At 40.5% G+C, this 14,702-nt stretch overlaps 1 protein-coding gene across 2 annotated transcripts in view; it reads right to left on the reverse strand.

The window, feature by feature from the left end:
• Positions 1-12,483, reverse strand: part of ARIH1 (ariadne RBR E3 ubiquitin protein ligase 1) — a 119,937-nt gene extending 107,454 nt beyond the window's left edge. Inside the window, exon 1 of one of the 2 annotated variants that reach the window (XM_032621875.1) lies at positions 11,600-12,483. In XM_032621875.1, the coding sequence (XP_032477766.1) occupies positions 11,600-11,968 (369 nt within the window). In that variant the 5' untranslated portion in view covers positions 11,969-12,483. The remainder of the gene's footprint in view (positions 1-11,599) is intronic. The other variant, XM_032621874.1, reaches the window with a different exon arrangement.
• Positions 12,484-14,702: the final 2,219 nt, after the last annotated feature.

The following is a 14,702-nucleotide window of genomic DNA, read 5'->3' on the forward strand; positions in this document are numbered from 1 at the left end:
CTGGGCACTGGGACTACAGCAATGAATAAAACAAAGTCACTGCTCTCATACAGCTTTCATTGAAATGTAAGAAGTCAGAATATAAACAGATTAACAAATGGAATATGTCAGGTGGTATCTCTGCTAGCTCCTCCTTGAAATATTAAGCATCTCATTCTATTTCCAAACATCTTTCCCAAACTAGTAGTACCTCATGATTCACATTTCTAATATTTCTGTTAATACCCCCCACAGCATCTAACATAGCTTATATATAAATGTTTCTGAATTATCAGTAGTAATTCCTAATCAGCAGTAATTCCTAACTTGTCATATATAACCCATTGCTAATTTACAGTAAACTCATATAACGTGGTTAGTCATATCTCCTGTTTGCACGCCAATACTATGCTTCCTTAGTGATTCAGAAATATTTCAGAATGTCAGAGCAGTGATTCTCAAGCTGTTTGGTCTCAGAACCCCTCTTCATCTTAAAAATTATTGAAGGTGCCAAAGAGTTTTGCTTATGCGAATTATAACTATCAATATTTATGATGTTAGATATCAAAACAGAATTTTTAAAATATGTATTAATTCATCAAAAAGTAACAGTAATAAACCCCATTATATGTTAATACAAAAATAATTTTTATGAAAATTATATGTTCTAAAACAAAAAAGTGAAAAAAATGCACTATTTTAAAGTCTCTTTAATATCTGGCTAAATAGAAAACAGATTCTTGTATCTGCTTCTGTATTCAATCCTTAAGTATGTTGTTTTGTTTAAAGAATAAAGAAAATGTAGCCTCTCAAAGATATGTAGTTGGAAAAAGCAGAACTTTTATAGCCTTTTCAGATAAGTATGGATATTCTTTTTGATATTACACCAAAACTCAAAAAGTGGTCATTTCCTAAAAGCTAGTTGTAAAATAGAATCTGAAACCATATCAGAGAACTTTTCTTATTCTTGCTATATTAAAATCCAATCTTGATCTCTGAATGGATCATTTACCAATGCATGATTGTGAAATATCACAATTGGTGTCACTGGAAAATTGGTCATTTAGAAAATACTGGTTCATTATGTTAAGCAGATCTTCTAAATGCTGACATATTATACAGTATTTCATCAGGAAGCTCTCAGCCTCACAATGGTAGATATAAGTTTTCCAAAATTCTAATTTTCACTTAAAAACTAAATATTTTATCATTGGCAACAAATACTGTAAGCAGTTTTTCTTAAAATAACAGGTGTATTTCATTCATTTTGAAGAAACATTTACAAACATTTGTCTGAATAACCAGTTTGCCAGCCATTTTTTCAAGTAAAAACAAGCAGCTTGTTCAGCTCACAAATCAAATGGACAAATGTTTTTCTTCAAGACAACCTCTGTACTTTAGTATGCAGAAGTGCTTTAGGCATACCACCAATTTTGCCACATAGCTATTACGAAAATGTGTGTACTTAAGGGATAAGATATAACACTAATAATTTTTACTGCTTCACCCAGGACAATAAGTGAAACCGACAATTTTACTGAGTGTATGGCAGTGAAAAAGAAAATGACTACTGGTATAGTTGGTGCCACTGATTTGACCTGTGCTAAGGTTCCCGTGGTTTTACCCACCCACTGCTTCTGCACCATCAGTACAAATCCCAGCACATTAAAAAAGGCAAGTAATGTCTTAAAAAGTTTTCCTCTATGGGCCATACTTTGAGAACTACTGTATTAGAAGGACTCAGGTGTTTTAACACAACTCTCAGTTCATATAAAGTGCCAGGGAACTACATGCAAATAATAAAGTTTAATCTAAAACAGTTGCTATATATTCAGAGGCCTTAAAAAGCTTGCCCTCCTGGAATTTAAACACTTTTTTCTTGCCATCTTCTTACACTATTACTGTGGTGTTATCTAGAAATCATAAAATAATTTATTAGTGCCAGAAGAAAATCGTGTCTGGCTCCCTTTGGTTTACAGATAAGGAAACCAAAGAAGCAAGCATTTGCTAAAAGGACAAACTGCAGTATGTATTCACTGAGTTTCTACTATGTCACAGACTGTTAGTGTGACATATGCTATGGATGAAAACTCAGCTCTCACCCTCAAAACCCTCATAGCTAGCTAGTGACTTAGGTATTGGGATGGCTATATTACAGCCTCATGTAGGCCACACCAAACATCCTTACAAAGTGCTATGCAAACACAGGTAAGAAAGCAGTGATGGTAGAGAAGAGGGACCTGGTAAGAGATACGTCATATCTGAGCAGAGTATGAGTAGGACTATATCAGGCAGTTAAAAAGAGAAAGAGCATCACAAGAAGAGGGACCAGCATGAGCAAAAACAGGAAAACATAAATGAGTATTACATATTAAGAAATTATAAGTAGTGCAGTTGGGGTTGGTGGGAGAATCGGGAACAACAGAAGACTGAAAAAATTAGCTGAAATCAAGATGGGGAAGCCATGAACACCGTATTAAAGAATCTAGACCAGACATATAATAGGAAATGTGTGTGGCAGCAGGGAGGACAATGAAGTCTCTCTTTTTTTTAAGCAGGAAAATGACTAGTATATTTGTATTTGGTAGTATGACAGACAAGACTGGAAGCCCAGGGACAAAAAGGCAAAATAAAAAGAGGCCCTAGGGAGTTTCCTGGTAGTCCAGTAGTTAGGACTCCTGGATTTCAATGCCTTGGCCCGGGGGTTCAATCCCTGGTTGGGGAACTAAGATCCCACAAGCCACATGGGGAGACAAAAAAAAAAAAGGCCTTAGATTAGGCTTAGTTAGTAAAAAGGAGAGGAATAACATAAATTTCAGAGATAACTTGATCAGGGCTAATTAGATATGGGAAATGCAGGGCAAAAGAAGAATCAATGATGACTTTCAAATTCCAAGAATGGTTAACTAGCAAGTCAATCAAAGGAAGAACAGCCTTAAGGAGAGAAGGCAATAAATTTGGGTTTCAAATGGGTTTCAGAGAACTATCTGTCCAAAATGTCACAAGTTTCAATGTGTCCATATTAGAGGTTTTTACTTATAAACACTTGTTAAGAGAATCAGAAAATACTTCAGTCTCTAGCTTATACTTAACCCCTAAAAAATGTACAACTGTGATTGAGAAAGGATATATATTACCAAGTAATTGAAATCATTTAATATTTGAATTAGAAGTATGACAGTTTCAAAGGAGATAGCAAAGCAAGCCTGGGGAGAAGTGTCTGAGATTATACCTATTCTTAGCATTGTCTAAACAAATGTCTTAGTAATAAGGAAATGTTACCTAATACTTCATTATCTGCTGTAGTTTTTGCCAAAATGTATTAAGTGTCAGGTCACTGTGACACTTCTTCTAAATGGAACATAGGAAAAAGGAAAAATGCTATTCAGCAAGTTTACATTACAGGAAAAAAAAAACTACACGAAAAAACTCCCAATGCAGTATTTGGCCTTAATATTAGCATTCTCATTTTTAAAAATGAAAAAATGTAGGGCTCTGAAAGTTAATCTGCCAGAGCAGCTGCTAGCTCAATAAGACCTTTTAAAACTGCCTCTAAGATACCAAACTACCCATTAATTTAATTCAAATACCAACTGCGTATCTACTATGCACCAAGATACATCAAGAAATATTATTCAAGATCAAGCCAGATGACTACCTATCACTGGGTGAATAAAAATTTAGGAAGAAAGCTAAAATTTAGGAAGAAACTTAAATTACACGATTGTAGAAATCTACTGATTCTATAAAATGTGCCATTCTTTTGGAATTGAAGATCTAACACTGGCCCGCATTTTAATTAGCTTGGGCAGTTTCGATTTGCTTTGTTTTAAATACAGTAGGCTTTTTTAAACACTGAAAATAAAATAAGGCAAGGACGGCCACTACTATCTCCATGGGCTCCAAAGGATCCAGTCATCCCAGGTTAGAAGCAGCCTTGGATTACAGATTATTCTCTCACCTAGTAAGTAATCATCAAATGTCAGCCTAACTACTCATTCTTCCATTTATCCCATCATTTAATGGGAATAATTTAAGCTATTTGTAAAGGTACATAGTAACACTGTGTGTCAAGATAGTCAAGATCTTAGCAAAGGGGACTTCCCGGGTGGTGCAGTGGTTAAGAATCCACCTGCCAATACAGGAGACACGGGTTCAAGCCCTAGTCCGGGAAGATCCCACATGTCGCGAAGCAACTAAGCCTGTGCGCCACAATTACTGAGCCGGCGCTCCAGAGCCTGCGAGCCACAACAACTGAGTCTGCGTGCCACAACTACTGAATACCTCACACCTAGAGCCCATGCTCCGCAACAAGAGAAGCCACCACAATGAGAAGCCCACACACCGCAAGGAAGAGTAGCCCCCGCTCGCCGCCAACTAGAGAAAGCCCAAGCGCAGCAACAAAGACCCAACGCAGCCTAAATAAATAAATAAATTTATTTATTTATTTAAAAAGAAAGATCTTAACCAAGTTATGGGCCTGTGATTCTATACCTATGAAAAGTGTGTAATGGAAAAACAGAGAAGTAGGCAACATACATATTCAAAGATATTGGTTCACTGTCATAAAAGGAACAAAGAAAAGGGGATTGATTAACTTCAAGAAGAAAAGTTTTTCCTTCATGCTTCCAAACAATAATTGTTAAGAAAACAACAATAAAAACCTTCATCCAAAGGGCCACCCTAGGAACAACAGGTCAAAGTTAAAATGGAAACAGATTTTAATTCCATTTTTTTCCCCTAAATCAAGAGTTAAACTTAGAATGAGCTACATCACAAAATATCTGTCATTTACTCATAGTTAAGCAGACCGGAACGTTAAAGAGAGAGGATTATTAGAGACACTGAACAAAAACAGGGGCTTTCAACCCTAGTTGTACATTAAAATAAACCAGGGAAAACTTCTGTTTAATGACAATGCCTGGTCCAAACTCCCAGAGGCCCATTTGCTTAGTCTTGGGTTATGAGTGCCAGCATTTTTTTAAATCCTCAAGTAAAGAAATCTGAATAAAATGAGTAGACTGCATCGATGTCAATATACTGATTATATTATACTACAGATCTGCAAGATGTTACCACTGTAGAAAAATCAGTAAAAAGGGTATACGGGATCTCTCTGCATTATTTCTTGCACCTGCATGTGACTCTACAATTATCTCAAAATTAAAAATGTGATGAAAATTCCCAGGTGATTCCACTATGTAGCTAAAGTTAAAAACAAACAAACAAACGACTGGAGAATCTCAGATTCCTGCCAAATCTAAGAAGCTGCAAATTATTCTTTCGATCTCAGCCACTGAAAGGTAATTAGGAATGTTTATCATTTAAAGATATAATACTTTGCAGAGCCAAACACAAATAATTTATGGTTATTCAAAACTAAAAAATCCAAATTACTGTAATACCCTCCCATTTGTATATAAATTGATTGGATAAACGTTATACAGTAGTTCTCATTCACCTCTTGACTGAGCCGGATTATATATATCATGGTAAGTAGCCTGTAAAATGGCCCCCAGGATCCACCTCCTCATCTTCCTAGTTCCGTGTAATCCCTTCCTCTTGAGTGTGAGCTGGACTTACTCACTCAAAACAAGGAGAATTTGGCGAAGGGATGGGATGTCACTTCTGAGCTGAAGTTATAAAAGACTGTAGCTTTCATCTTGGGGGCTCTCTATCACACACCCACCTCCCGGCACCCGCCCCACGGGAAAGAAGCTACTGTGCTGTAGGCCACTTTCTGGAGAAGCCCACATGTCAGGAACTGGCAAAAAAACAGAGAGTGAAAAATCTGAGGCCTGCCCAACAGCCACACGAGTGAGCCTCGAAGGGGATCTTCCCCTAGTCAAATCTTGATAACTGTAATCTAGCTGATATGTTGGTTGCAGCCTTATAAGGGACCCTGAGACAAGGCACCCAACTAAGGTGAAGCCAGAATCGTGGTCCACAGAAAATGTGAGATAATAAATGTTTGTTGTTTTTAAGCCACTAAGTTTTGGTAGAAATATAGGGCTAAAAATAACTAATACATACAGCTGCCACAGGTCAAATCCAGAAGAAAGTAATCTAATCTGACGACTTCTGCCTACCTTTGTTCATAGTATCAAACCTCCCAGCTTCTACAACAGTATCACCCATAACTAACAAACTCTGTTTTACCTGAGCTGACTTCACCATCACCGGGACACACTTTCCTCATTCTTACTTCAATTTCTTAGAAGGGCTTCCTATCCATCTGTTCTATCCATCTAAATCCTAGACATCTTCCAGATAACACCCATAGATCTCTCTTCCATGAACACCTATTACTATCCATTTAGCACTGACCTAATAGCTTTGAGTGTCTAAATTCAGAGACCATGAACTCCTTGAGGATAAGTCTCATATTTTCTTCAACATGTTATACAGTATTGAGCAGTTGCATTTACAGTATCCAAGACCTTACATCCCTTCCAATGTATCAACTAAAGAAACTCTCTCAACTATTTTTGTTTAAAAAACAAAAACAAAAACAAAAACCCAGGGGGTGAGGAAGGGTGGAAGAAAACCCAAGTGTTCCGACCTAGAATGTGAAATGTCACTAGTTTGGCTTGCATGTTTGCAATAACTGAGTAAAGACCACCCTAATCTGAAGGATTACAGTAATGATAACAAATCCCCTCCATGATTAGCCTAGTAAGTGTTGTGCAGGCTCTTGAAATTTTCCTTTTATTAGTTTCTTAAACAATCTGCCTTCCATCATTAACCCACTCTCTAGTAATTTATCACTAGTCATTACACATGGAGAAACACTGCTGTTAAATTTCAACTAGACGAGTGGTTCTCAAACTTTAGCTTGCATCAGCATCACCTGGAATGCTTGTTAAAAGAGACTGCCAGGAGTTCCCTGGTGGCGCAGTGGTTGAAAGTCTGCCTGCCGTTGCAGGGGACACGGGTTTGTGCCCCGGTCCGGGAAGATCCCACATGCCGCAGAGCGGCTGGGCCCGTGAGCCATGGCCACTGAGCCTGCGCATCCAAAGCCTGTGCTCCGCAATGGGAGAGGCCACAACAGCGAGAGGCCTGCCTACTGCGAGGGAAATAAAAAAAAAAAGAGAGAGAGACTGCCAGAGCCCAGCCCCTTAGTTTCTGATTCATAGGACTAATGCCATAAGAGATTCAAAAAGAATTAATGTAATTTAAAGCCTATAGCTCAAGGAGATCAGCTGGGAAAAGATAAAAGTTCAAGAGGAATAAACCACACCAAACACCTTAATAGCTTCAAAATACACACACACACACTACTTCCCCTCTCCCCCACCCTAAAAGTTAACCAATTTAAATTCATCTTGCTACAACCACTTGAATTCAATTTCTTGGAAACAATGAGCACCTCCAACTCACTGAGGTTTTAAAAGGATGTTAGAAAAACAAAGCATTAATGTAAAAAAGACCAATCCATTATTAGTTCATCACTCCTGTTTTAACTTCCCAGATCCAAAAATCAGGCAAAGGAAAACAAAAACTGAAGGTTCTGAGATGTAAATTAACTTGCCAGTTAGGAAAAGCAGTGGCTAGAACTGACTCCTGTACCAATACACAATACACTGGACTATACTGTCTCTAATTTATGCATGAAACCTCACCTTAGAAGCTCTTTAATTAAATATTTTAATTAAATAAATGGGTGAAATAATATTAAAGATTTCAAATCAACAGCCAACAGAAAATTTCCCTCATAAAGATTACATATTTCTGCTGTCTTTAAAACAGGTTATTTAGAATAATAAATAATAGGAAGACGCCCACCCACTTCTCTTTATGCCTCCTCTCTGACCACTCACATCCAACAGTCCCATGCGCCTCTTCCTCAGCACACCCTTTAAACGTGGTATTCCTAAGGGTTACTTGACCTTCTCACTCTACTCATTCTCCCTGAGTGAGTCAAAATCATGACACTGGATGAACTATGACTATTCCAGTGGTTCGGAACTATCACTAGAGTGGCTAAAAATATAGAGATGCTTAGGCTCCAATTCAGACCTGACTAATGGATAACAATCTCTGGGAATGGAGCCCAAGGACCTCTATGTTCCCCCACCTCCATATGCTTCTTAGGCAAGAACCATGTCCTTTAGAGCGACCAGCACAGACACAAGGTACAACCAACATCTTCTAAAGATTGCTGTGGAAACACAAAACAGCAAGTTTAAACATCCCTCAACTGCAGAGTTCTGTAGTGTTAGTTTAATAAATTACTTGGACATTTAGGCAATTATGTTAGATAACCACTGTATTATTATTAACCACTTTAATATGAACAATACTAGTTAAGTAAATGTAGCTAGGTAAATTAGGGGCTTTAAGCACTTCTCTATCATTACTATACGTTAAAGAACATCCCTGATCTTTTCTTAAAAGTTCAAAAGGTAAGCTAAGTAGCCACAAAGAGTTTTAATAAAACAAGAACAAATTAGACAAACTATAACAAGAGTTACAGAAAGCTAGAAAACCAAGAGCTTTCTAAAAGAAAAAGTGTTAACTTACTTGATTGAAGACTATAACTAACCCACAGGTATCTACAAATAACAGTATTAATCTGCTGTTGCCCAAAAAAGGAATCAAATTCCCCCAGGAAAGATTAAATTAACTTGGCATCCTTTTTACATTCAATCTTTTTCTCCTGCACATTTATTTTCAAATCCACTAACATAACTGATTCAAAAGTAGCACTGGGAAGAAGGGGATTTAAATTTTCTAGAATTAACAGTAAGCTCCCTGATGTGAACTAAACAAAACAATGGTTTTTAAACTTACTTAAAACTTACTGTCATATTAAACCAACATTAGTTTTAACTGAAAAACTTAAAGGCCCTATGAATATAAACAGGACTTATAAATCAATAAAAGATAAACATCCCAAAAGGGGGTAAAGTGAGCAAAAGCAAAGGGCAATTTATGAAAGAAATACCAGTGCCCAATAAACACATTAAAAGTTCAACCTCATCAGTTTAAAAATAATAAAAAAGCAAATTTAAAAAATGATAACCTTTCTGAAAGCAATGTGGTAATATGTATCAAATGGTTAAAAATAAGCAAATTCTTTGACTCAGCAATTCAATTTATCCTAAGAAAATAAAACATTCAAAGATATATCTATAAGCATAGTCCCAATGAGGTTTATAAAAAATGGAAACTGGACAATAAAAAGGAAGACCAATAATAACAGAGTGATTAAATAAATTAGTTTAGATATGTAATTGTGTAAGCGCTTGAAAAATAATTACTTATTGACAGGAGAAAACTGACACTCCTGTTTTTGTAACCTGCTTTTTTCTACTGAAAATATAAAGAGAACACAAAGTTTGACTGTGTTATTATTTTTAAAAAAATATGTACAGTGTATCCACAGGTCTGGAACAATTACTACAGTTCAAATTCTGATGTATCTCTCCCAGTGGCAAGCAAAATAATTCTTTTGTCTTCTTTTGCTCCTTACCACATCAGTTTTTTCTTACAAGGTAATGTGTTACCTGTGTAACTTCTTTAAGTTTAAATCTATTAACATAAATAACCTATAACATAACCAAAGCCTAGTTTAGTGTACCATTTGCCTAGTGTATACCATTTGGAGAAAAAACGGTCTGGGATAAATCCTATCCTTTGATTTACTGATGTTTCTAAATATGAACTTTTAACAAAGGAAAGATACTTATTTCAGCAATCCTACTTAAGAGCATGCTTAACATGAAGTAAACTAGGAAAAAAAGAGTTGTATCAAAAATCCAGCATGAAAACATGATTAAAGTAGGACACCTAAAAAAATCCCTAGTATTTTGTAGGTCTCCTTAGTTCAGTTCATCCACTTTTATTCCTTTTCCCCTAAACTAACAAAGAAAAAATGATGTCACATGCATTAGCTACATCTCTGCTCCAGAAGCAACATAAAGAACTTGTAAGGTTTGGCCTCAGTGATTAAGGACACACCTAAGAGCTGAAAAAGCTGGATGAGATTTACCTACATGAAAACAGACTATAAGTTAAAAAGTTAAATAATAAATATCCATGCATTTTTAAAGCTAATTAAAATGCCAATAAGCTAGGTACATAGTTTGAAAACATCAGATTTTATACAGGTTTACTATATACTTTATATCATAAATAAATGAAAAGAGAATTCAGGGTTTCACTGTAAATTCAGTTTCCTCAAAAAAAGAAAATTTCTCAATTTAGCCACCTAAGAACTCAACTGTCATATTTGTAGGATCAGAAAGAGCAGTAAAACTTATCTTTCTTCTACAACCCTTCAATTTCCTCCTCAAACTACATCGTCTATAGAAAATTTGAGATTTCCACTCTTTAGTAATAGCACTAGATTTTCAGATTTTTTTTTTTTTTACTATTATTCAAACCACTCTCTTCAAACAGGCCTAAATAGATGGTTCCACTTCCAAAAGAAAGTGTGGCTTACTAAACAGTACTGTAAAAATCTATTAATCATTTAAACTCAACAAGTAGGCAGTGACATACTGCTAATTTGCCAGTGAATATTGGCCAACCAATTTTAAGGGGGAAAAAAATGACATACCAGAAGGCAATAGTAACCTGCTGCTCACGTATACAGTTTCATTCCACGTAACTAGTGTTTTCTAAGAGTTGCACTGAATCAAGACTCCATTTTTATTCTTCAGTCATACCCCTGACCCCTCATAATTGTTTTCTCCAAATAAATGTAAACTTTTGATTTCCTAAAGCTCAAAAACGCAAAATCTGACCCACGAGAAGATTAAATGAGATGTGGTTATCAACTTAAACCGAGCCCAACTTACTGACCACGAAATACAAATTATCAGAGAAAAGGAGTCCAGAAGCAGAAAGTCTCCACTTGCTAACTCACAGCAGAGTCCTGTCCAATATTACACAATAACACTGCGTTTTGCTGTGGTTTTAGCTGCAAGGCTGGGTGTGCAAGCTGCAGCAACTATTCCAACAGCTTCAAGTATGCTACAACTGAAAAAAGTAGTAGTCAGGACCCAAAAGAACAGCAAAGACTTAAAAAGAGGCAAGCAGAAGCCTCACCATCAGAGAAGAAGGCCCATCAGCACCTCTTCCGAGAAATAGTTCCCTTCCCCCACCTTTAAGTAGGCACTTAAGACTGCCAAGCAGATCCATTTCTTTATTAACTGGTGCCCACTTGGGGCAACCGTACACCAAGCAGCTCTCAGGCCTACTCTAACCCCTTCCAAAAGTTCTCAAGTGAGGCTGAAGGCCGGGGAAACCGTCTTACGGGCCCAGTTCTTCCAGCTCTCCTCCACCCCACCTACGCCCCGCCCCTATAGGCGCTCCTAGGGCCAGAGGAAGGACACCCGGCCCAGGGACGGGCAGGAATTGACCGTAAGAGAAGTCTTAGGCGGCCGGAGGCCTCCGCCATAGCAAGACCTGGAAAGCACCGCCCCCAGCGCACCTCCCCACACCCGGCGAATGTCTGCTCTATCCCCAGCAGAGACAGCCGAGAAGACAGGGCCGGGAGGCACCGGGCTGGGCTGCGCACCAGGCCCAGGCCTGCCCCTCGGGGCCGCGCGGACCACCCCCGAATCTGCTCCCGGGTCCGTCCCAGTCCAGCCCACGCCGGGGCCACCCTCACCTGGATGACCTCGTTGACCTCCCGGATACATTCCACCATGTGTTGCAGAATCTGCTCGGCCGTGAGCACCTCGTAGCGGTAATCCTCCTCCTGCTCGTGCCCCGGCCCGCCGCCGCCGCCGCCACCACCGCCACCACCGCCCGGCCCCAGAGCGCTGCCGCCGCCGCCGCCCGTCTCCCCGCACAGCAGTCCGTCCCGCTCCCCGCCGACGCCCAGCCCGGGCTCCACCAGCTCCACCTCGCCCAGATCCAGGTTATCATCGTCCGGCTCGTCGTCGTCCTCGTCCTCCTCCTCCTCGGCGCCGCTGTCCTCTTCACTGCACTCTTCGTCCTCGTCGAACTCGTAGTTGTAGCCCTCGTCCGAGTCCATGGCGCGACGCGCGGGGGCCCGGCGGACGCTGGCCCCTGAGGCGGGGAGAGGGCGGGGACGCCGAGGCCCCGGCTCTCGCTCCGGCTCCGGCTGATGTCCGGACGCAGGCCTGGCTCCGGCCCCGCGGGCCGCGGCTCCTCCCCGGGCGCGGCGGTAGGCGGCTGGCGGCGGCGGGGAGGGTGCGGAGGAGGGAGGGAGGGAGCGAGGGGGCCGCTTGCCGCCCGCCTCAGTCAGACGCGGCTCCGCTCTGGCCTCCGAAGGAAAACAGTCCCCAGCGTTACCTCCACGGCCGCTGCTACTGCTACTGAGCCAACAAAGGGGCGTGCGTCACCGCGCCGCGCTGCGTCGTCGCGTCACGGCTCTTGACGTAATCGCGCCCCGCCCCGCCGCCCCTGCGTAGAGTGCGGGGAGACCCCACGGCCCGGGCTGGCCCAGGGAGCGCGGCGCGCTGCGGCGCGGCGGGAATTGCCGGCTGGCTTCCAGCTGCGGTCGGTCTTTGGGCCGACACCAGCGGACGGTGTACTGGAGGAGCATTGGCCTCCTGGTCACGGAGGGGGACGGCTGTGGGGGGAGCACCTGGACCACCCAGGTGGTGGTTTTTGACGCTGGCCGTGGGGATCCAGCCCCTCGCGCAATCCGTGGGGGAAGGTTGCCTTCCCACCGGGCCGGGGAGACCCTTCCCCGCCCGCCCTGGAGTAATTTCAGGAAGACCTCGGCTGTTCAGCTAATATTCCTGTTGCCTGGGCTACTCAGTGAATTCTGTTTTATGCAGATCGTCTAAACTGTGTAGCAGGTGAACCTCGTTTTGAGTAATTCATTTGATTCTGTACAGACGTGCTGTGATGTTTAAGTCGCCTATAGTGACGTCATTTAAAAGAAGCGTTTCCTGAACTCAGCTTATCAAGCACCTATTCAAGGCCCTAAACAATGTTATAGTCATGGCTTGCCTTAAATGAGCACCGTGTAAGGGGTTTACATATATATTTCTCATCTTCACGGAGCCACAGTACCCATTTTATACCTGAGACTCAAAGGGAAAGAGACTTGACCAAGACCACAGAACACTTGCTCTATTTTAGCGCTTAGGTGACCTTAAATATCAATCATAAAAATACTTTATAATGCATAATATGTATTATATACTGCATTGTATATAAAATGCATTGTAAGACAACACAATACCGACAATAATAGAAATATCTACAGACACCAAATAAAGCAGAGATAGTGCTTGTCTGTTATCTGGAACTGTGCTGTGTGAGCTGAGTGTTGATGGATGGCTAGGAGTTTTAACAGAGAAGGTAGGGAAGATGGTCTAGCCTGTGAAGAGAACAAAAGCAATAGCACAGTAGGTGTAAAGTAGTTTAGTTTGGGGAGCTTAAAGTGCAAGCAGGGTAAATGGCAAAATATTAAGCAAGTTAGTGACCAGGACAGTAAGAGTATTTTATGACATTCTAACTGTAGGCTTAAATCTTTGTAAGTGGGACGGGAGAACCAGAGAAATGTTCTGAAGGAAGAAGTGGCATGAGAAAACTCCCTCTTGGGTTAACCTGAAGGACTGGCCAGACTGGAAATTTGTTAAAGTCTGAATACCTAACTTATTTATAAACCTTACCGTTCAACCTACAGGTTCCTTTTGGAAACTGATTCTGAAAAGTGAAAATTTCCTTTATAATGTGCATAAGCCTCTACTGATTTGTCCGTTTTGTAAATTTTTTAATAATCAGATTTCCTAAAATGATCTTAGGATTTGCAAATTACAGCTTTTAACATCAATGCTGGTAGGTCTTGGTCCTTTGATTCTATTTAGCGATTCTAGGTTGTTGCCACACCTGGGGCAAGTTAAGGACACTAGTAACCCTTCTCATCCCCACTATCATATACCTACAGAAAAAATCAGCAATGCTTGTCAGCACCCTAAACTCCTTTGCCCCATTTTTCTTTTCATCTACCCCTATCTTGAGTGAACCTTACCATTCACATCCTGCCCTTTGGTACTGGAGCAGCTGAACACTATTGGAGAAATTTTCATAATCACATGCATTCTGTTATTAAATTCCAATCACCTACCACACCTGAACCCTCAACACCACCCAGCAATCCTGTTAAATTTTTCTAAATTGTTCTCCCACTCTAGGCAACTCTTTCAAACCTTTGCCAGTTTTTTCAAATCCCCAATCCTGCCCTTCCAAATCCTCTCAAAGTACGTGACTTTACATCACAGAGACATTTGACATCATAAGGACCAATGTGACTGAAGCATACTGAGCAAAAAGACAGTGTTAGGGGATAAAGTCAGAGAGGGCAGATCAAGGCAGAGAGCCAGCAGGACCCTGTAGGGCATCTTAAGAAGTTTACATTATTACAATGGGAAGCATTAAAGGATTTTAAGCAGAAGAATGCAACCATATGATCTGTGGGTTGTTTTATTTTTTTAATAACTATGGGTGCTTTGTGGAGAATGGACTATGAAAGCAGAGACCAATTATGAGGCTGTCTCAGTAGTCCAGGTGAATTATGATAATGGCTTGGGCCAGGGTTGTGACAGTGGGGATGATGAGAAGCGGTCAGTTTCATGTATAATTTGAAAGTAGAGCCAACAGATTTGCTGATGGCTTGCCTGTGGGGTTGATGGAGGAATCAAGGAGGCCTCCTAAATTGGGGGCTTGAGCAACTGGGTGAATGGTGGTGCTGTTTACTGAAATACGTTAACTTTGATATGCTTGTTAGACAT

The sequence above is a fragment of the Phocoena sinus genome, chromosome 2 (assembly GCF_008692025.1).
Source record: "Phocoena sinus isolate mPhoSin1 chromosome 2, mPhoSin1.pri, whole genome shotgun sequence".
NCBI classification, from domain to species: Eukaryota; Metazoa; Chordata; class Mammalia; order Artiodactyla; family Phocoenidae; genus Phocoena; species Phocoena sinus.